General features: G+C 52.1%; 5 protein-coding genes across 5 annotated transcripts; 1 reads left to right on the forward strand and 4 right to left on the reverse strand.

Annotated features, from left to right (window-relative positions):
* Positions 1-1578: 1578 nt before the first annotated feature.
* Positions 1579-2220, reverse strand: BROUX77_004446 (uncharacterized protein; the record flags this gene model as incomplete). The annotated part of the gene is made up of 2 exons (XM_073749209.1): positions 1579-1765; positions 1832-2220. 2 exons carry the CDS (start codon positions 2218-2220, stop codon positions 1579-1581), a joined length of 576 nt encoding a protein of 191 aa, XP_073604903.1.
* Positions 2221-3434: 1214 nt separating this feature from the next.
* BROUX77_004447 (uncharacterized protein) lies at positions 3435-4394 on the forward strand (the record flags this gene model as incomplete). The annotated part of the gene is made up of 1 exon (XM_073749210.1): positions 3435-4394. One exon carries the CDS (start codon positions 3435-3437, stop codon positions 4392-4394), a length of 960 nt encoding a protein of 319 aa, XP_073604904.1.
* Positions 4395-4431: 37 nt separating this feature from the next.
* On the reverse strand, positions 4432-5445 carry BROUX77_004448 (uncharacterized protein; the record flags this gene model as incomplete). The annotated part of the gene is made up of 2 exons (XM_073749212.1): positions 4432-4961; positions 5031-5445. 2 exons carry the CDS (start codon positions 5443-5445, stop codon positions 4432-4434), a joined length of 945 nt encoding a protein of 314 aa, XP_073604905.1.
* Positions 5446-15905: 10460 nt separating this feature from the next.
* Positions 15906-17325, reverse strand: BROUX77_004449 (uncharacterized protein; the record flags this gene model as incomplete). Its single annotated transcript, XM_073749213.1, has 2 exons — positions 15906-16474; positions 16533-17325. The coding sequence occupies 2 exons, from the start codon at positions 17323-17325 to the stop codon at positions 15906-15908; spliced, it is 1362 nt and encodes a 453-aa protein (XP_073604906.1).
* A 1213-nt stretch (positions 17326-18538) lies between these two features.
* BROUX77_004450 (uncharacterized protein) lies at positions 18539-19456 on the reverse strand (the record flags this gene model as incomplete). The annotated part of the gene is made up of 1 exon (XM_073749214.1): positions 18539-19456. One exon carries the CDS (start codon positions 19454-19456, stop codon positions 18539-18541), a length of 918 nt encoding a protein of 305 aa, XP_073604907.1.
* Between the last annotated feature and the right edge of the window lie 59 nt (positions 19457-19515).

Here is a 19515-nt window from a genome sequence, read left to right on the forward strand (position 1 = left end):
TGTTTGTTCATTTTTTTTTCTTTTTCATGTGGCCGTCATTGCATCTTTTTTAGATGCATTGTTATTTTTTTTCTCTGACGATGCTGCGGCGTAACTTCAAAAGGGGGAGGGAGGGAGGGAGTGCAGGCCCGCCATGCCATTTTCTTTTTTGCACCTTTTTGCCTGCCGGTCTATGTTGGTTTCCCTTTTTTGTTCTCGTTGTTTTCTCCCTGGTTGCCATTTATTTCTTTTATCTTGTTTGCTGGCTGTACAGTCCTCATGACGCCGGCATTTGTCGTTTTTTCCCCTCTCTCTGGCCTTGCTTTTTTTTTTTCTCTCAAACAGGCTGCTCCCATCGTTGCTCTCGTACATGCGCCTTCTTCCCTGTCTTTACTTATTTCCTCAAACACCCATCATCGCTCTCTCTCTCTCTCCTATCTTTCTTTTTTTTTTTTTTGGATTTATTTTTGGTTGGGGAGGGTTTGCTGGCTGTGTATCTCTCTTTTACTCCTCGCTTTTTCTTTTTCTTTTGTCTTTGCTATTTTGTGTCTCTGCTTTACGCTTAGGTCCTTGCTTTCTTTCTCTTTCTTTTTTTTTCTTTTTCTCCTTTGCTTGTTCGTTCGCCTTGATGTTCCTGTTTTTTTGCTTCCTTTTTCTGCACACATGCAATTGCTTCTTCGCTCCTACTTTCAACATTGATTTCTTATTTTCATTCTCCTTGGTCATCTTCTCTCTCTCACTCTCACACTCTGTCTGTCCAAGTCTTATACTGTAGTCTGCTTGTGCGTGCATGTTTATTCTACCTATGCGAAGGCAAAAAAAAAAAAAAAAGGGGACAGCCATGGGATACGGTGACACGGCCATTCTTTTGCGACCTTGGTGGTCTGTGTTATCTCCTGTTCCTTTTTTTTTTTGAGCTGTCCCTCTCTCTCGTATAATATGATTTCTGTGCTGTTTTTCTGTCTTTTTTTCTTTGACTGGATGCATGCACGCATTGCTTTTGTGCAACCTTGTGCTTCTTTCTTGCAACGATAAGGCTGATGGTGCTTGGCATTAAGGCTGAGTGACTGACAGCGACTTGACTCCGCGGGTGTAAGATGTCTATGGTCTCGTCTGTATTTTTGTACATTTGCCACAGCCATGATGCCCGTGACGTCCCAATATATGTGGATACTAATATAGCTTAGCACGTATGTAGTTGAGTTGGAACAAAAAGCCAACTTCAGCGCGTTTCAAGTCTGGGGTTAGCAGCTAGTCGAGCCTGGGAATAGCCGCTGCTGCATGTGTGAAGCTGGGTGTGTCTAGAAAAGAGAGCATGGATCACCATAGAGTCAGGGGAGCGGTTAATGCGAACGGTTTAAATTGTATAATCAAAAAAGGAACGGTTACTATCTACAAAAAGATGTATGTACGACAAGACCAGCTGGTGTGGCTTTGGAGGGGAACCCCTGGTCCCCAAGCCTGGAAAAAACAATATCTGACAAAATGCGAGCACAAGAAAGACAGGCAATCACCAAAGGTGAAAGCAATGGAGGGGCAAAAGAGGTGTGGTTCTGGATCACGAGGCACCTCTTTGCGGAAGTCGGCAAGGCAAGTTGCTTAGGCCTGGATAGGACCAGTGGGGTAGGCGTTGGGGGTGTTGGACTGAATGTCAAAGGTGGAAAGAGCACAGTTGAAGTACTCCTCAGAGAAGAGCTCGGTAGAACCCTCGACCCAGTTGGGGTTTTGCTGGATACCGGAGGTGGTGCAAGCCAGGACAGCGTCGCCGAAGCCGGTGTGGTTGTAGCTACAGGCGCGTCTTGTTAGTATTGCTGTGACTTTGCAGGGGGAAAAATACATGTTTGCAACTTACTTGGAGGTGTCGCACAGCCAGGCCTGATTGATCTTGAGGGTGCTAGCAGTGTTGTCAAAGGCAAATCTGGCGCTGCTGACAATGGTGCCCTCGCAATCAATCCACTGGTCACCGCTGAAGAAGTTGGGCCAGACGGTGCTGTGGCCCTTGCACTGCAGAGGGTTGCCAATGGCAGGGTTGGTGAGGTTGAACTGGACAACACCGTCGATGATGCCGTGAGCGGGGTTGGTGTACTTCTTGGACCAGTGGAAGTCGAAGTCGGTGATGGTCCATTTCTCGAAGTTGGCAGAAGGCTGGACACAGGCGAGCTCCTCCTGACGAGGGAGGAGAGCAGCACCCATGGCGCCAGTGGCAGCCAGGAGAGTAGCGAAAGAGGTGGTGGGAAGCATGGTGAATGATGTTTGTTTGTTATTGGGTTTTATGGAATATAATGGGATGGATGAAAATGCAAATGAATGTAAACGATGAAAGATAGTGAAGATGAGCGAAAGAACAGATGAGCGATGGTGAAGGGGAGGATGAGGGTGGAGAGGAAAGGAAAACAGAAGAAGCCCAAGAGAGCAGGTTAGCCCATCTTTTATATTAGATTGGGTGTGTGTAGTTACACATGCGGAAGGTGGTGATGTTTGTAGCTGCCTCCTTTCGTCCGCCTGTTGATTTGCATCATGCGCACAAAGGTAGCAGTAGCCTTAGCTCCATACTCTTTGACGTTGAAACTGGGGTTTTTTGCCGTTGCCATACGAGGCATGGAAGTTACAAGAAGGTCGACGGGATTCCTTTGCCGCCAATGCCGCAACTGCAGCTACTGCGACTGCCGGTTCTCGCTTCATCGCACACCAAAACCAGAAACCCACCACCCCCAGCCCTGTCATACTTTCCAAAGGAACCTTCCTTTTCGTATTGCCAAGTTGCCCCTTCCATGGTCTGAACCTTTTGGGCAACTGTTTGTTTGCGTCTTCAGCCCAACTTGCATCTTGACATGGGGACAAGGGGACATGGGGGCCTGGGGGGGAGGCTACTTTTTTTAGATCTAAGCTCCGGATGTACCGCCTCTTGTACAGCCATAGTGTAAGACAAATCATGGAGTTGGATCCCGCGAAATGTTCTCCCCATGTTCTATTATAGCTTAACTAGGGTAACAGTGCTTTGGCTTTTGGTATTCTGATCAGCATATGATGTATGTCTGTTTTTTGCCTGTCTAAGTATCATGTGAGTTTCCTTTTTCTTTTTTTTGCACTCGGGACCTTTGGGGGGACCTTTGATACGAGCCTAATCGTCCAGGAACCAACGCATAGATGGGCTTGCACCTGTAACGTGTGAGGCGGTACAGTTACAAGCTCCCTCAAACCAAGCTACCTCAAACCGACCCCAAAAATATACTACGGCAATCAGAATGTCGTTTTCCTGGTTGTTGTAATGTGTAAGGGTTGACTGTCCGTAATTCAACAAAGTGCGTGTGCCGAAGCGCCGTTCATATGACATCACGTCGCCCCTTTTAAAACCCGATTAGCCGAGCTTTTCCCGAGCCACACCAATGTTCATCCGCGTTGCACCAGCGAGGAAAGAAATCTTCGCCATCGGTTGCCCCCAAGTCACGAACCCGATGGAACACTTGGTGTCAGCTGCCTCTCGCTGTTCGGGGCGCATTTGTAACCGTCTGCAGACGCGCGCGCTGCAGTGTTTCCTCTACAGGAATTACTTATCCGCGCCCTCCGGCAACAATGCCTTGAGCAGCAGCAGCGCCAGCAGACTTCTGCTGAACATCAAGACCCAGGAGCCAAGTCCACCCTCGTACACGGACCTCAGTGCACTTCAGGAGTCTGCCCGCACCGCTTTTCTTGACTGGAAGAAGAACCCCAATGCTACACCGCCTCCACAACCCATCGTGTTCGCCTTCACGCCCACCCCTGTCTTCACGTTGGGCCGGCGCATGAACGAGGCCACCATTTCTACCTTGGAGCGCACACAGCTCGAGGCCGACCTGCAGTGCGCCTGGCCAGCCAGCCCGGCGCAACACTCCAGCGACGGCAACACACTCGCGCTCCAGCCGCAGATCCAGCCCACCATGCGCGGCGGCCTGATGACATACCACGGGCCCGGCCAGATCGTGCTGTGGCCGACCATTGACCTGCACTCGCCGCGGCACCAGCACTTCAGCGTGCGCGCATACGCACGCCTGCTCGAGAACACGACGCACGCCGTGCTGCGCTCTGCGTGTGGCATTGTGACAGAGCTGGACGAGGATGAGCCGGGCGTGTGGATCGCGCCGGACGCGCGTGACGGCCGGCTGCGCAAGATTGCGGCCATGGGTGTCCATCTACGTAGACACGTCTCGGGACTCGGTGTTGCGGTTAATATGGACGTGCCGGTGGCAGGTGCGCCGGAAGAGAATCCCTGGGCGCGCTTTGTGCCCTGTGGAATCACGGATAGAGCAGTGACGAACGTACAACAGGAGATGGGCGAGAAATGGAATCGTGAAGTGTTTCAAACGTTTCCGCGAAAGTGGGCAGAGGAGTTTGCAAGGCGCATTGGTTTGGATAAAGTAGAGGAAGTGGACGTTTAGAATTCATGAGGCAATGTTGACATGGCATTGGAATAGATTAAATACCATCTCCTAGTTTTTCGTTTACCACCACAAGAGTCTGCTCAAAGATTTGGGCGACTGCAAGCTCCAGCTCTGTCGTTGTTTTAGGCGGCCGCCAATCTGACCCATCTACACTTGTCTGGGTTTGTTCAGCCGTGACGCCAGGGAGCGGTACATCTACCACTTCTGCGGGTTTGTCATCAAAGGTGCACTCCAAATCATCGTCATCGTAGTCATCGTCATCGTCTTCTTCGTCAGCGGAGATACCCTCGGCGGGTTCTGCCTTGTTCAGCTTTTCCCACATCTTACTGCGAACTTCAGAGATGATGGCCTGCAGCCTGACAATGTCTGTTTGAGTCATGGAGTAACTGTCAGTCCCAACCACAACTTCGCCCGTGGCAATATTCTTTTGGCAGGTGAGACTGGCAAACACGTGGTCCAACTTGCGCAGCACGATGAGTGTTGGAATGGGCGCGGGGCCCATGGTCTCGGCGAGTTCAGTGAATTCTACAATTAGATCGAACAGATACGGGATTTGAAGGAATGCTTTAACGGTGTGTTAGTTGCCAGCCAAGGGACCTCTCTTACACTGCATTTACTGCAAGAGCAACTCACGTGAGCCCGTGTACCACAGGAAATTCACAATCCGGTCTGCATCCTCACAGACCTCGGCGAAGCTCTTGTACGCCGCTTTTTCACCCTCCGCCGCTGCCGTCGTCCCACCCAACAAATCTGTCAGCTGGCGCAGATTCCGCTGCTGGATGTTCATCAGACACGCGTCGACAAAACGCCGCGCAAAACTGGCCTGCTGAAAGCCCTCGCGGAGCGGCTGGTGCCGCTGGCGTGGCAGGCCCTTGAGTACCGGGAACTCGGTGGGCAGCGGGTTGCTGGTGTGCTGGGTGTCTGTTAAACCGGCTGGCTCGGGGAGAATGGCCGGAGTCCAAATTCCGGGCTTGTCGAATCGACTGTCGTCCATGGAGGTGTCTTGGTCCGCCGTGCTGCTTTGGGGTGGCTTTTCTATGTGAGGCATGGTATTGGTTCTCTGTGGTGCTAGACAGATGGTGGAAATTGAATCCAGATGACAAGATGTGACTATATCTAACTACGTAAACATGAAGAAGCTACCTGGTGAGCCAAAAAAAAATGAGGCATGTCGGAGTCTCTCATATAATTGGTTTCCCGCGCGAGAACTTTCAACAAATCAAGAGCTCCGCTCCTCCGGTCTTGTGGTCTAGTGGTATGATTCTCGCTTAGGGTTAACCCTAAAGCTCAGCCTGCGAGAGGTCCCGTGTTCGATCCACGGCAAGACCCCACTATAATGTGACCGGGTGGCAAACCCGGCTCCGATGATTTTTGTATGAACATACATTTTTTTGTTGTTATCAGACAACATCAAAAAAAAGTTAGAGGCCGTCTGTTGATGTCGTTTTTTTGACATATCATCATAAATCAATCAAGACATTTTTTGTGACAAAAATGTGTAAAAATGTCAAGCGAAGACTGCTCACTACCAGGGTCGAACTGGCGACCTTCGCATTACATTTTATTCCGTGATAGAATATTAGTACGACGCTCTAACCAACTGAGCTAAGCGAGCTTGTTGAAAAAGCTGCGCTTATCCACCAATATCACACTCAGAGTGAGCGCCATAAGCGCGCAAATCCGTCGTATTCGCTGTGAAATAACAGTAGGTAGACGTAAAAGAATAGAATCAAATTCAAGCGCGCAGGCGTGTCCAGCGGAGGACTGTAAATTTCCGTTCGGTAACCAATCCGGCGTTGTGTGATCTTAGTGATTTTAGTAGACGATAAATATAGTCAAGTCAAGTCAAGCCATAAGCGCGCAGTGCTATATCCATGTTCCTGGGTTGAACGAATCTTGGTACATGACGTAAAACCCGTGCGGAATATGTTATCGTATTGCGGGTTAAATAGCACAAACAAAAATGACGTAAACGCAATGTCAAAAGCAAGGACGATATTGGCAAACTGTGTGAGGGGGGTCATGTATACTTGGACATTATCATTTGCGTTTGTTTTCTTGATGCTCATAGTGGAGTGTGGGCTCGTATCGACGATAGATATATTCAAGTCAAGTCAAGAAGTCCTTTGTCGTCTACAGCTACTATAGCCAGCTGTGCCAGGCATATGACATACCTCCTTTATGCGAATATGATGGTGGGTGCTAACAGTCATGATATTGGTGCAGTCTTAATATGTGACCTTGGGAAATGATTACTCAAGTTGATAGCAACATGTGTGTTGAAAGGCAGCCGATTGCACACTTGATTCGACAAGGTAAAGAACTAAAACTCTGAGAAGTTATTGATACTTGGGCTTCCCGTCTATTGAACTTGACCTCCACATTTCAACACAATGAAGTGTATTGAGTGGGATGAAATGACTGTGACGATTACAATGAGTTGATATATGTACTGACCCATGCAATATCAAGTCATTTGGGGGTAGATATAATGTTCTCTGCTTGAAACTAAGCCTCTTTCTTCTGGGTTCATGCGAATGCAAGTACTGGCCTAAAAGACTCAGAATTGACCGTCGTTATCTTCTGTGAGGCCGATACAAGAGAATCTATTTCCCTCTACGTTAGCTATGGTGCGACGTTATGCCACCCTGGTCTCGTATTCCTTTTTACTCCTTGACCTTGCCTTCTGGTGAGGATCTTCCCAAGCTCGTATTACCCGTTCACTTCTACTATTCTCTCGAAAGAATACACTTCTCCTTCTGATCAACGTGACTCCGTGGCAAATCGCAGCGGCCACCATTGGCTGCATATATAATGCCCGAAAGCACGGTGTATGTAGTTTGGTAACTAGAAAAATAGAAACCTTCCGAGGCTATCTACGAGTCGCCACTGGCACAGACATTCATCTCAAAAACTTCATGATTTGATACGAGTTCGCCTGCTGTCATGTTTTGTTGACAAGGCCACCGAACGTCCCCTGAAGTTCCGTAATGGAAATCTTCATAGCCTGAATATGGTTTTTCTGCTGTAGTTGAGGCAATGCGTATTCACCGACTATGCACACACGAGGACATGAAATCTAAACAGGGGTACAACATGAAGGTAAAGAAACCCTAATACAAAATGGGATGCAAAGCAACTTGGAAAGGAATTGTATGATTGACGAGACAGTGGTTCTAGCCCGAGACTTCTAGGCCGTGATAGGTGCGGGAAAATAGGGTCGAGGCGGCGACAAAGTCCTCGAATCTGAAGGTGCTTGGAGGAAAAGGCCTCGTCGTACGGCACCAACAATTTGTTAATGAACCTATAGATTATCTCCCTATTTGAAAGGACAAGCCCAAGTGAGGTGAGAGCATCGGTGAGCCATTTGTAAGCGAGGTATCCTGCGTTTCCCTTCAGTTATTTGGCATCAACGCTGCAGGGTACTAGATTCCGCTAAAGGTTTCGGATCTGGTGAACTGTAGAGCCACACAGCAAGAGGGACTTGGAGTGAATCGCTTGGACTACTTGAATATATTTAACACTTTGCGGACCTTGCACACTTTCTCTCATGGAGCTTGCCGACGGGTAACGATCAGTTCAACAAGGGACTCGAAACAGGAGAAACCAGAGGCCTAAATGTCGGCAATTGGACAAGTAATACGGCCACTAGAGCCTAGCTGGATTGAACAGTTGGACTCCCTGAAACATTGCTAAATAAAGATGAGGGTGTAGGCCTTACTGGTAGATGCGGAGATTCTTTATTTACCTGTCTACTCGCGAGGTATTCTCGCCATAACACCTTGTTTAAAGAAGAGGGTGATGATGAGGTTCTTTATTGACTTGTCTAGTTGCAAGGAGTTCGCGGCATACAACAGGTCTTGGGAGTGGTTGTTTTTATTGTTTGTCTTTATTTTCCCTGGCTCCTCGCGAGGATCCTCAAAGTAGCCAGGGACATGGATATCTCCAATGCGGGGGCTCCGTTTTGCACTGGTGATGAAAGTCTTTATTTAAGCGTCCCGCACCGGTGATGATGATGAAAGTCTTTATTAACCTGTCTACTCGCGAGGGATTCTCGGCATAAGACATCCACTCCAGAATCTCGGCTTAACGGCCGATGTGGAATGCCAAAAAAGTCCGCAAAACCCCCACCGAAAAAGTGGAACCCCAGACCAGCTACAACGGGTTCGCGAGAATTTTTGTGTAACCGTAGAATCCAGTGGACAAAAAAGCAAAAACATACAACACCGAGGATTCGCATGTGATCACCCACCATACTACTGGTTCGGCGCTCTGTGGTTTGACTAAGGGGGAGCAGACGGGACCCCGTATTTTCCGCAGGCTATGGTCGTATGTGGAAGATTTGAGTCGAGAAAAGTTTTATAAAGAAAACATCAAGTTGGGCTAGAGCAAAAACTAACCTCCACAGTAAGCAGACTGACGATATAAAAACACGCAACACTGGGGATTCCCACGTGGTAACTCACCGTAGTACTAGTCTAGCGCTTTGTAGCTTAACCAAGTGAGAGCGAACGGGATTTGATTTGAAAGTCTTTATTATCCTGTCTACACGTGAGGGATTCTCGACATACGACAGGGGACTATTTCTAGTACCAGAAATAGGCTCCTGCCCAAGACGATACCTAGCCCTGGCGGGGTGAGACCTGCAAAGGAGGGACCAGACGACCCCATCGAAGCAAAGGGCGACAAAGACAAGGAGGTAGCCCGACATCTAGAGGACCTGCGCATGGCGTGGCCAGATACAGCGTGGGCCTACTCAGACGGGGCGAAGATCAAAGACGGCAGCGCAGGGGCCGGGTAGACCCTTGTGGTAGACAACACGACCTGCGCCGAAGGTAGCAAACCATTGGGCACCTGGCAAGAAGTGGCTGACGCTGAGGCAATCGCAGCCCTACACGCCGTGCAAACGGCCCACGAGCTACCGCAAGAGACGACCGGCGACCTCTACCTGTGTCTTGACAACAAGGGCATTGTGAACCGTCTGAATGCAGAAGAGGGCGACCTGGGGACATCCCAAACAGCCATCAACGAGACAAGACGACTCCTGGCAAGCTGGAAGCCGAGACAGGCGGGCTCTTTGCGCCAAAGGCAAGAGTCAGATGGGTACCGGGCCACAAGAACATCCCCGGCAATGAAAGAGCCGACCGGTTAGCCAGAGGGGTTGCTGGGACTGAAGTCGGCGGACGCGAGATGTCGCTCTCCAGGGCAAAACGGTGGTGCCGAGAGCAGGCCGCCACAGAGTTCAAGACGTGGTGGGGGGCGCAGAACGGGCCTTCCCATATAGACAAGCCAGAGCCCGTCGAACCTTGGAAGTTCAAGGACTACAGAGAACACGACCGACTCGATATTGGCACATTGATGGCAGCAATTTCTGGACACGGCGACTTTGCCACGTACCACCAGAGGTTCGAGCACACCGGGGCCGCTCACGATTGTCCGAGATATGGACAGGAGAAGACCCCGTGGCACCCGTAGACGTGTGACTCGATCCCACAGAGGCTACGGCTGACGGAGAGACTCGTTAAAAAGCTTCTCCCTACAGTCAAAGGATGCAAGCAGCTCCTCAAGAAGTTGAAGAGGGTGAGAGAGGAATGACCAGCTGCGATGGCGTTTGGCGTGGTGTGCTTTCGTTTGTGTATTACTTGCTTCTTTTTCTTGTTTGTTTTCCGATTCCTTTTTCTTTTTATTTTTATTCTTTTTTCCCTGTTCTTTTTCATTTTCATTATCACTGTCTTCATGTATCCCCCCTGATGTATCCCGAGCCAGGAGGTGCTTATCACCACAGGGAAATCCCGAGTCGGCGTCTACAGTTTCTTCGGAGCTGGGAGACTACGGTCACCAAGGCAGTCCGAATCGGAGGATCCCGGCAGCCGGTTATGCCGCTGCCAGGTTGCCAGGACCTGCCTGGTCATCTTATGAGTGTTTGACGAACACTCCGAATGATGTAAAATAGATGAAATGAAATGAAATGAAATGAGAAAACATGGGGTCTGCACCTTCCCTCCTACAACCCTCGGGGGGGTACCTTTGAGGTCGGCCTCCCCCCCCCTTGAGCCTATGCTGAGGGTCTCATGAGGATAGCAGCACGATCCCGATGCTGCTGCCATTCTTGTTTTTTTCAACACGACAACGAGCTGCGAAGCCCGAGTCCGCTTTTTCCCAACTTTGAGGGATTTCCTCGCCGTCGACTCGCCCCCTTTTCACGACACCCTCCTCCTCGCGATCGCCGGCCCTTCATCGCCGTCACACACAACAGCTCGTGGATCCATCTTTGCAACTCGGGACTGTCCCTTTGAAGGTTCAGACAGTCCACCTTCATCTTTTCTGTTTCTTTTGTCTTTCCTTTGTCCTGCTGTGGCACTCGGGGACTGCATCGGGCCTCAGCCATGGTTCGGTGCGGCGGCCACTTCGAAAAGCGGAAGGATACGCTCCTAGCCTCCGGAGGCTTACCTGGTATGGGTTTTCACCCGCTCAACAACTCGGGTTTTCCCATGCCACGCTGGTTTTGATGGTCGACTTTATGTCTAGCCACATTTCTCAGTCGAACGAATATTGGTTGGGATGGTTAACTCCTTGTGGGGGTTAGGGTTCATCTGGGGAAAATGTTTTTTCTTTTTTTTTTTTCTTTTTTTTTCTTGTTGTCTCGTTTTTAATTTCTGTTTTGTGTTTTTCCTGGGACCATCAGGGTGACTTTAGGGCCGCTCTGGAGGCTGCGAGCCTCCGTGTTCCAGTTGTTTTTTTCTCTTCGTTCAGGTGTAGACCTGCTCTTTTTATAGTTATACTCTTCTAACAGGTGGAATAGCCGCCTGTGACGCCCATTCGACCAGTGAACCCTGGCACACGGCGTAAAAATAAACAACAACAACAACAACGTCATTGGCAGGTGGCTCTGTGACGTCCATTTCATGGTCACCTTTGTCTCGTATACCGTGGGGGGAGACGACCCTTCTTCTCTTTCTTGAGGCTTCATCGCCGGTGTTGCGCCCGGTTGGCTCCTCCGCGGTGGTTTCCTGGGAGTGGCCGCGGGCCGGGGACGTCTGGATGGGTACGAGACCGGTCGTGTCGTTCCCATGAACGCCACGTGGTTGGTGCAGATCCCATGTATTCACCAATCTGGTCTTATATATATATATTTTTTTTTTTTTTTGAAGCTAGATTCACAATAGACCAAGGCACCCAGAATAGATACAGGAGGCGGATGAAGGTAAACCGGTGCCAGAAAACTCGGACCCGTGTCTCTGTAGAGCGCAACTGCTCCGGACTCAAAAATCCAAGCGCCTGATTTGATTTGATTTGATTTTATTCTTTTACGTCTACCTACTGTTATTTCTCAGCAATACGACGGCATATTCCGGACGGAAGCAGTCGGATGATGTCATCTTCTAAACTACTCCCGGGCGGTCAGCGATTGCAGGTGCGCATAGACTTCAAGCATCTCCTGTGGCTTTTTAGGGTCCGGCATTGAAGCCAGGAGGACTCTCTGTCCAGCGCAGCCCGGGGGCGAACCTGCGGGGTTCCAGGGTTGGTTACCTGGTGTTTTTGGTTTGCAACAAACCGCGTGTAGTCTAGTCTAAAAGGCCACCGGCTCTCGGCACGGGGGTTTGTCCCCGGCGGATTACGCGTGGTTTTGTCCTCTTGCGGGCATGGCCGTTGCTGCATTTTTTTGAGAGTTTTCCCTCCTCTGTAGTTGGTGGACGGGAAAAGGACCCCCCAAAACCTCCTCATGGAATCCTCCTCGACATCTCCTTCCGATCCTACTACCTCGTCTCCTCCCAATCTAACCTTACTCTCCCATCTCTCTTCCACTCTCATCTCTCCTTCAAAATCCCGCCTTCATGTCTCGGTGCTGGCAGTGGGTAGTGACTGGGTAGTCTCGGGGCGCTCGGGCTGTTGTCTTTCTTCAAGGAACTTGAGATTGCGGCGTAAAACGCTGGCAACGTGACTTGTTGCTTTTGTTGTTTTCAGAAGCTTGTCAGCAAATCTCTGGCTCCACGGCCTCGGCAGTGCCCTGCACGTCCACCAGTGTCCTCGTTCCTTTGGCTGGTTGCAAGCTCGGCACCCGCGTGGACAGTTGTGTTCCCATCGGCCATGGTACTCGTCAAAGTCACCATCTCCGGTTCTGGCCGCCAGGATGTGGCCTAGCTCAATCCTGGTGAGGCCGTCGTAGCAGGAGACACGGAAGGGGGTTCAGCGGGGACACCAGTTCCCAGTGGGCGGTATCCTTTTTGCTTCTGCCACCATTCCCCGTATTCGAGACTTAGACGGTCTCGCCTCCATCTCCGTGCTCCGGCCAGGCTGACGCGGGGTTCCGTTGTCGTCTGTTGGCACCCCAGTTTTGCTTGCGCGTCTGCCAGTTCGTTGCCTTCCAAGCCCATGTGGCCTGGGACCCACAGCACATGGACTCTCCTCCCAGGACTCTCGCTCGCCCAGCGGCGAAGGGTTGTCTTTGTCTCATCAATAACGTCCTGAGATGTGCTGTTTCTGGTGGATGGGTTGCGGAGGCGGTTCATTATTCCTTGGTTGTCCAGACAAAGCCAGATTTCCTCGGTACCATCGCGCGCCGTGGCCCGCCTCGCTGCTTCGAGAGCGCCAATCGCCTCTGCGTCGGCCACTTCCATCCATTTTCCCGGAGCTACGTGCCCTTCCTCTAGCGTAGCCCCATCTTCCGTAATCACCCAACCCGCGCCCGCGTTTCCATTCTCGTGCTTCGATCCGTCGGAGTAGGCAATGATCGTTCCCGGGGTGGCCATCTCAACTTCCGCTCTGTGTGCCTCTGCTTCTTTTTCCTTGTCTAGCCACGTTCGAGACGGCATGTCTGGCCCAGCTGCGTTTGGCCTGAGCCTGGTGTGCTTCTCCATTTCGGCAGGTAGCAGTTTTCGTAGCCTCACCACCACTGGATTGTACTGCGGCCCTCGAAGTAGATGCTTGTCGTCGAGTCTGTGCCACCGTACCGCCTCTCGTCTCTTTTCATCTTCCAGGAGGAGCTCGAAAGGTAGGAAGCTTGCCGCATGGTGTATGTATTCTCTTGGCGTGGTGCGATACATAGGGAGAGCCGCCCGTAAGCATTTTCTAAGGGCAACATTTATCTTGTCTGAGGCCGTTTTTGTCGTTTCTGTCCCAGTCCAAGAGCTGACCGCAAAGAGTGCCTTGCTCAGAGTGCACGCGCGTACCGCATGGAGCATGCTTTTCGTATCTGCTCCCTTATAACAACCGGCCAGATACCTCAGGCCGTTCGCCACTCGGTTGATGCCCGCGGTCACGTGCGCGATATGCTTGTCGAAGAGAAGTTTGGCGTCTAGATGCAGCCCCAGCCATCGCATCGAGGCATTAGCCGGGGTGGGTTCAATCGTGCCTAGACCCTCCACTGTGACGGACGGATTTCCTGCGACCTTTCTTCTGCCCTTGACGTGCAGCAGTGTTGACTTTCCGGGGTCGATTTCCAGTCCATTGTTGGCCGTCCACCTCAACACTTCCCTCATGAGAATTTGGATGACTTCGCAGTTCTTGCTAAAAGCAGGACCACTAACCACCAGAGACCCATCGTCTGCGTATCCGAGAAGTGCGGGGTTTTTCTTGTACAATGGGGCCATGAAGAGCATGTACAGCACTGGCGAGACCGGCGAGCCTTGCGGGAGGGAACCTCTTACAAGGGTTGTGGTGACGCCTCCTTCGGTGCGCATGCTTGCGGCCCTATCTTCCATGAAGCTTCTGACCCATCGGCATAGCTTCGTTGGCCAGCGGTTCTTAATCAGGCGGTGTTCCATTCTCGCTGGGTCAACTGCATCCAGAGCTCCCTTGATGTCGAACGCGAAAATTGAGGTGACCTTTTCCGATCCTGAGCGTCCTTGATTCTTCCTCGGAGCTCAATGAGCATGTCGGTAACGGCCCTTTTTGGCACGGCGCAAATGTAGTTTCTCGGGATGGTTTCTCTCTATATCAACTCTTCCACGAGCCGCCTAGCCACTGCTCTCTCGAGGCCCTTGCCCAGAGTGGGGAGAAATGAGATTAGGCGATACGAGCGTGGTGCTTAGCGTGGGCGTCCTGGCTTCGGTATTGCCACGAGGTCGGCTTTCTTGAATGTGCTCGGGTGGTGTCCGCTGTCTAGGCATAGGTTATATAGTCCCGTTATCAGATTACCTAGAGGTTTCCACGCCCTTTTCCATACCTCGTTGGGGATGCGGTCCGCTCCCGGCGCAGTGTTCGCAGGTTTCCAGATGGCAGCCTTCACCTCGTCCGAAGACAGAGGGGGCCACTCAATTGCGTCGGGGTTGGGCTCCTGAAACCGCCATTCTGAGCCTGTGTGTGGCTTAGTATGGGTTTCGAGAAGAAGAGCCACGGATTCTGCTGTGCAGGTCGTCTTCGTACCGTCTGGTCTCTGCAACAGTGGAATACGTCTGTCGGTCTTGTTGTTGGCCCATTTGATCGCGCGGAATACATCTCTCGTTTCGTTGAATCCGTTGATGATCTTACTCATGAGGGCCCTCTTGGCCTGGACGACCGCCCATTGTATTGCCTTTTGCTCCTTGACGCATGCCGCTCGCAATGTGAGGTCTCCCAGTCTTTCTCGAATTTTGTCGCGTGCCTCCCTCACCCTGGCGTTGCACCGTTTGCAATTTTCGTTCCACCATGGTTTGAGGTCGGTGTTGGGTGGTGTTTTTGGTGTCGACACATCCAGTGCCCTTCCCACTGCTGCGACTAGTCTCCCGGCAAGGTCGTCCGCTCTGTCTGCTCCGCTTCCGCTACCGGTGAGCAGCCACTCCAGGCCGCTGTTCTCTCTTGCGCACTCCGCCACGAAACGGTCCACATCCATCTTCCCTAGTCTCCACCTTGCCTCTGGTCGTTTTCGAGACGCTCTCGCTTCTATCTCTAGCTCGAGTATCTCGTGGTCGCTTGTGCTTCCGGGAACAACTTTCATGCGGGTCTCCCATTTCACTACCGCCGCGTGCGGCACCACGACCAGATCTATCACCCTCCCGGCTCTGTGCGTTGGCTCGTCTCTCTGGTTCAGCACAGTCAGTCCTTGGTCAATCAGCCAATTTTCCAGGGTCATCCCGTCGTTGTTTTCTTTGTCGTTGGCGTCCCATGTACCGTGGTGGGCGTTGAAGTCTCCCAATGCAACCCATGCGTGTTCTTTTTCTGTACGCATCAGTTCTTGCAATCCCTCACCGGCTCGCAAGCACCTCTCCGGCGCATTGTACACTCCCAAAAGCCGAAGCACGCCCTTTGTCGTCTTAATGCGGATTGGACACAGGTCCGGGTGGGCCTGATTTGTTTCAAGTGTCTCTATGTCTTTCCGCACGTAGGCGATGCTCCGTGGTCGATCCAACTATCCTTCTCTCGGGCTATGCAGAGTGAATTCTAGGTGGAACTTCGTTTTGTCCTTACGCGGTCCAATCCAGGTCTCCTGCACAAACACGACGTCTACCCGTTGCCTGACGGTTTCGCGTAGAGTCAGTTCATGGCTAGGCCCCCCTCTTCCCACGTTGACGCTCCATACTGTTAGGTGTCCTAACATTCATCTCGCTGGGAGCGTTCTCGGATGACCTCGGGCCGCGGAGTCGGCTGCTCCGCCGGGGAAAGTCTCTTTCTCTTGCGAGCCTGGTTGTTGTCCTGGGGGTTGGCTGGCGTGTTTTCCGTTGGCTTTGGGGTCGTGCGATCCGGGCGAGTGCCTCGCTTGCAAGCGGGGTCCCCTGCTGAATGGTCCGGAGCCTTGCACACGATGCATGCGGCGCGGGATCCAGCGTGTTGCCCCTCTCTGTGGTCTGGGCTCCCGCACAGGCGGCACCGTGGCTTTTCTTTGCGCCCCGCTGTCGGGTGTGTCGCCCAGCAGGTACGGCACAGCGGCAGTGAGGGGGTCCGGCACTTCTTGACCGTGGCCGGGTTTGAGCTCCCCTCGAATTTCACACTGTTGGGGAGGGTCTGGCCCTCGGGTAGGTCCACTGCAATACGGAGTGTGGCGTCCATGTACTTCTCGGTTTCGAATTGCCACTTAATGGATTTCACTTCTCCACCGGTTTGCTCCGTTATCTGTCCGATGAACCATTCTTCGTTCTTCTTGGTCACCGGTCCGTTCTCGCCTACGACATAGAAGTCTGATAGGCCATCTTTTGTCAATTTCGCACGCTTTCGCCCCACACGCTTCCTTGACGCGGTTCAGCTTCTCGGCTGACACCGCACCCTTGGTCGTGTAGAACGCCCAGCCCGAGTTCACCTTCTTGACCTGGATCTCGGCGGGCTTGCCGCCAAGGACCTTGGCGATCTCGTTGCTGGCGTCCGCTTCATTTGCGGCCGCTGGTCCTCGGACAAAAACTCGCACTTTCTTCTCTTCCTCTGTTGTCGGTGTCTTTGTCTTGGGCTTGGGGGCAGTCTTTTTTTTCAGGGTGACTGCTTGTCCCTTGCCACCGTCGGCCTCTGCCGCGGTGCTTGCGTAGCTCCTGTTGTTGTTGTTGTTCGTGTAACCCGGTGTGGGCTTCGGGGCTTTGGCAGACCCTTGCTTGTCGTTCTTAGGGTTGCCTGAAGGAGCAGGGGTAGTGCCACCTTGGAGCTTCTGGAGCATAGCTCTGAACTCCTGGGACACGTGTCCTGCCAGCTTCCTCACGTTCGCGTCGCCTTTAGCCATGGCGACGGCTTCGTTGCACATTTCGGGGATCTTTTCTGCGAGCCAGAGGTACGCCTCAGCGCGCAGGTCTATCTTCTTCATCTCTCCCGCGATGTGCTTTCTGGCCATGGCGAGATTGCGGTCTTTCTCGGTGGCCGCCCCACGCTTCTCGTTCTCCTTAGGGGTGTTGGACGGTGTCGAGCCCTCATTCTTCTCGATTTGTTCGTCGGGCTTGTCGACAATCATCGGCTCCATTGACGAGCTGGTCGGAGTCTCTTGCTGGGCGTCGTCGGTCTCGGTTTCTGGCTGGACGTCGTTCGTGTTGACCATCTCAATGTCGACCTCCGTGTGCGCGTTCGTTGCGCTGGTCGTGGGCTGGTCTTTCGCGAGTCGCGCCACCTGGGCGCTTCCTGGTGCATCGTTTTTTTTTTTTTTCATTTCATTTCATCTATTTTACATCAATCGGAGTGTTCGTCAAACACTCATAAGATGACCAGGCAGGTCCTGGCAACCTGGCAGCGGCATAACCGGCTGCCGGGATCCTCCGAATCAGACTGCCTTGGTGACCGTAGTCTCCCAGCTCCGAAGAAACTGTAGACGCTGACTCGGGATCTCCCTGTGGTGATAAGCACCTCCTGGCGCAGGATACATCAGGGGGGATACATGAAGACTGTGATAATGAAAAAAAAAAAAAAAAAAAAAAAAAAAAGAGCAGACAAACATAACAGGGAAACAAGAAAACAAGAAAAAAACAAGTAATACACGAAAGAAAGCACCCAAAGACAAAACAGTAGTACAAAAAACACACCACGCCAAACGCCATCGGACCTGGTGCATCGTCGCACTCCATTTCTGGATAAGTGGATTGTTCTCGATTGATTCTTGTAAGTCTGTGGTCGTTTCGCTGATTGACTGTTACCAGTATGGTGGTTCTCGCGAAAGTTGTTGGCTGTAACGAAGCAATCTCGTTCTATAGATTTGGAAAATCCTGATTTGATTTGATTTGATTTTATTCTTTTACGTCTACCTACTGTTATTTCGCAGCAATACGACGGCATATTCCGGACGGAAGCAGTCGGATGATGTCATCTTCCAAACTACTCCCGGGCGGTCAGCGATTGCAGGTGCGCATAGACTTCAAGCATCTCCTGTGACTTTTTAGGGTCCGGCATTGAAGCCAGGAGGACTCTCTGTCCAGCGCAGCCCGGGGGCGAACCTGCGGGGTTCCAGGGTTGGTTACCTGGTGTTTTTGGTTTGCAACAAACCGCGTGTAGTCTAGTCTAAAAGGCCACCGGCTCTCGGCACGGGGGTTTGTCCCCGGCGGATTACGCGTGGTTTTGTCCTCTTGCGGGCATGGCCGTTGCTGCATTTTTTTGAGAGTTTTCCCTCCTCTGTAGTTGGTGGACGGGAAAAGGACCCCCCAAAACCTCCTCATGGAATCCTTCTCGACATCTCCTTCCGATCCTACTACCTCGTCTCCTCCCAATCTAACCTTCCTCTCCCATCTCTCTTCCACTCTCATCTCTCCTTCAAAATCCCACCTTCATGTCTCGGTGCTGGCAGTGGGTAGTGGCTGGGTAGTCTCGGGGCGCTCGGGCTGTTGTCTTTCTTCAAGGAACTTGAGATTGCGGCGTAAAACGCTGGCAACGTGACTTGTTGCTTTTGTTGTTTTCAGAAGCTTGTCAGCAAATCTCTGGCTCCACGGCCTCGGCAGTGCCCTGCATGTCCACCAGTGTCCTCGTTCCTTTGGCTGGTTGCAAGCTCGGCACCCGCGTGGACAGTTGTGTTCCCATCGGTCATGGTACTCGTCAAAGTCACCATCTCCGGTTCTGGCGGCCAGGATGTGGCCTAGCTCAATCCTGGTGAGGCCGTCGTAGCGGGAGACACGGAAGGGGGGTTCGGCGGGGACACCAGTTCCCAGTGGGCGGTATCCTTTTTGCTTCTGCCACCATTCCCCGTATTCGAGACTTAGACGGTCTCGCCTCCATCTCCGTGCTCCGGCCAGGCTGACGCGGGGTTCCGTTGTCGTCTGTTGGCACCCCAGTTTTGCTTGCGCGTCTGCCAGTTCGTTGCCTTCCAAGCCCATGTGGCCTGGGACCCACAGCACATGGACTCTCCTCCCAGGACTCTCGCTCGCCCAGCGGCGAAGGGTTGTCTTTGTCTCATCAATAACGTCCTGAGATGTGCTGTTTCTGGTGGATGGGTTGCGGAGGCGGTTCACTATTCCTTGGTTGTCCAGACAAAGCCAGATTTCCTCGGTACCTTCGCGCGCCGTGGCCCGCCTCGCTGCTTCGAGAGCGCCAATCGCCTCAGCGTCGGCCACTTCCATCCATTTTCCCAGAGCTACGTGCCCTTCCTCTAGCGTAGCCCCATCTTCCGTAATCACCCAACCCGCGCCCGCGTTTCCATTCTCGTGCTTCGATCCGTCGGAGTAGGCAATGATCGTTCCCGGGGTGGCCATCTCAACTTCCGCTCTGTGTGCCTCTGCCTCTTTTTCCTTGTCTAGCCACGTTCGAGACG

This window comes from Berkeleyomyces rouxiae (genome assembly GCF_048999995.1).
Source record: "Berkeleyomyces rouxiae strain 22BRR77 chromosome Unknown BrBRR77_ptg000004l, whole genome shotgun sequence".
Classification (NCBI taxonomy): domain Eukaryota; kingdom Fungi; phylum Ascomycota; class Sordariomycetes; order Microascales; family Ceratocystidaceae; genus Berkeleyomyces; species Berkeleyomyces rouxiae.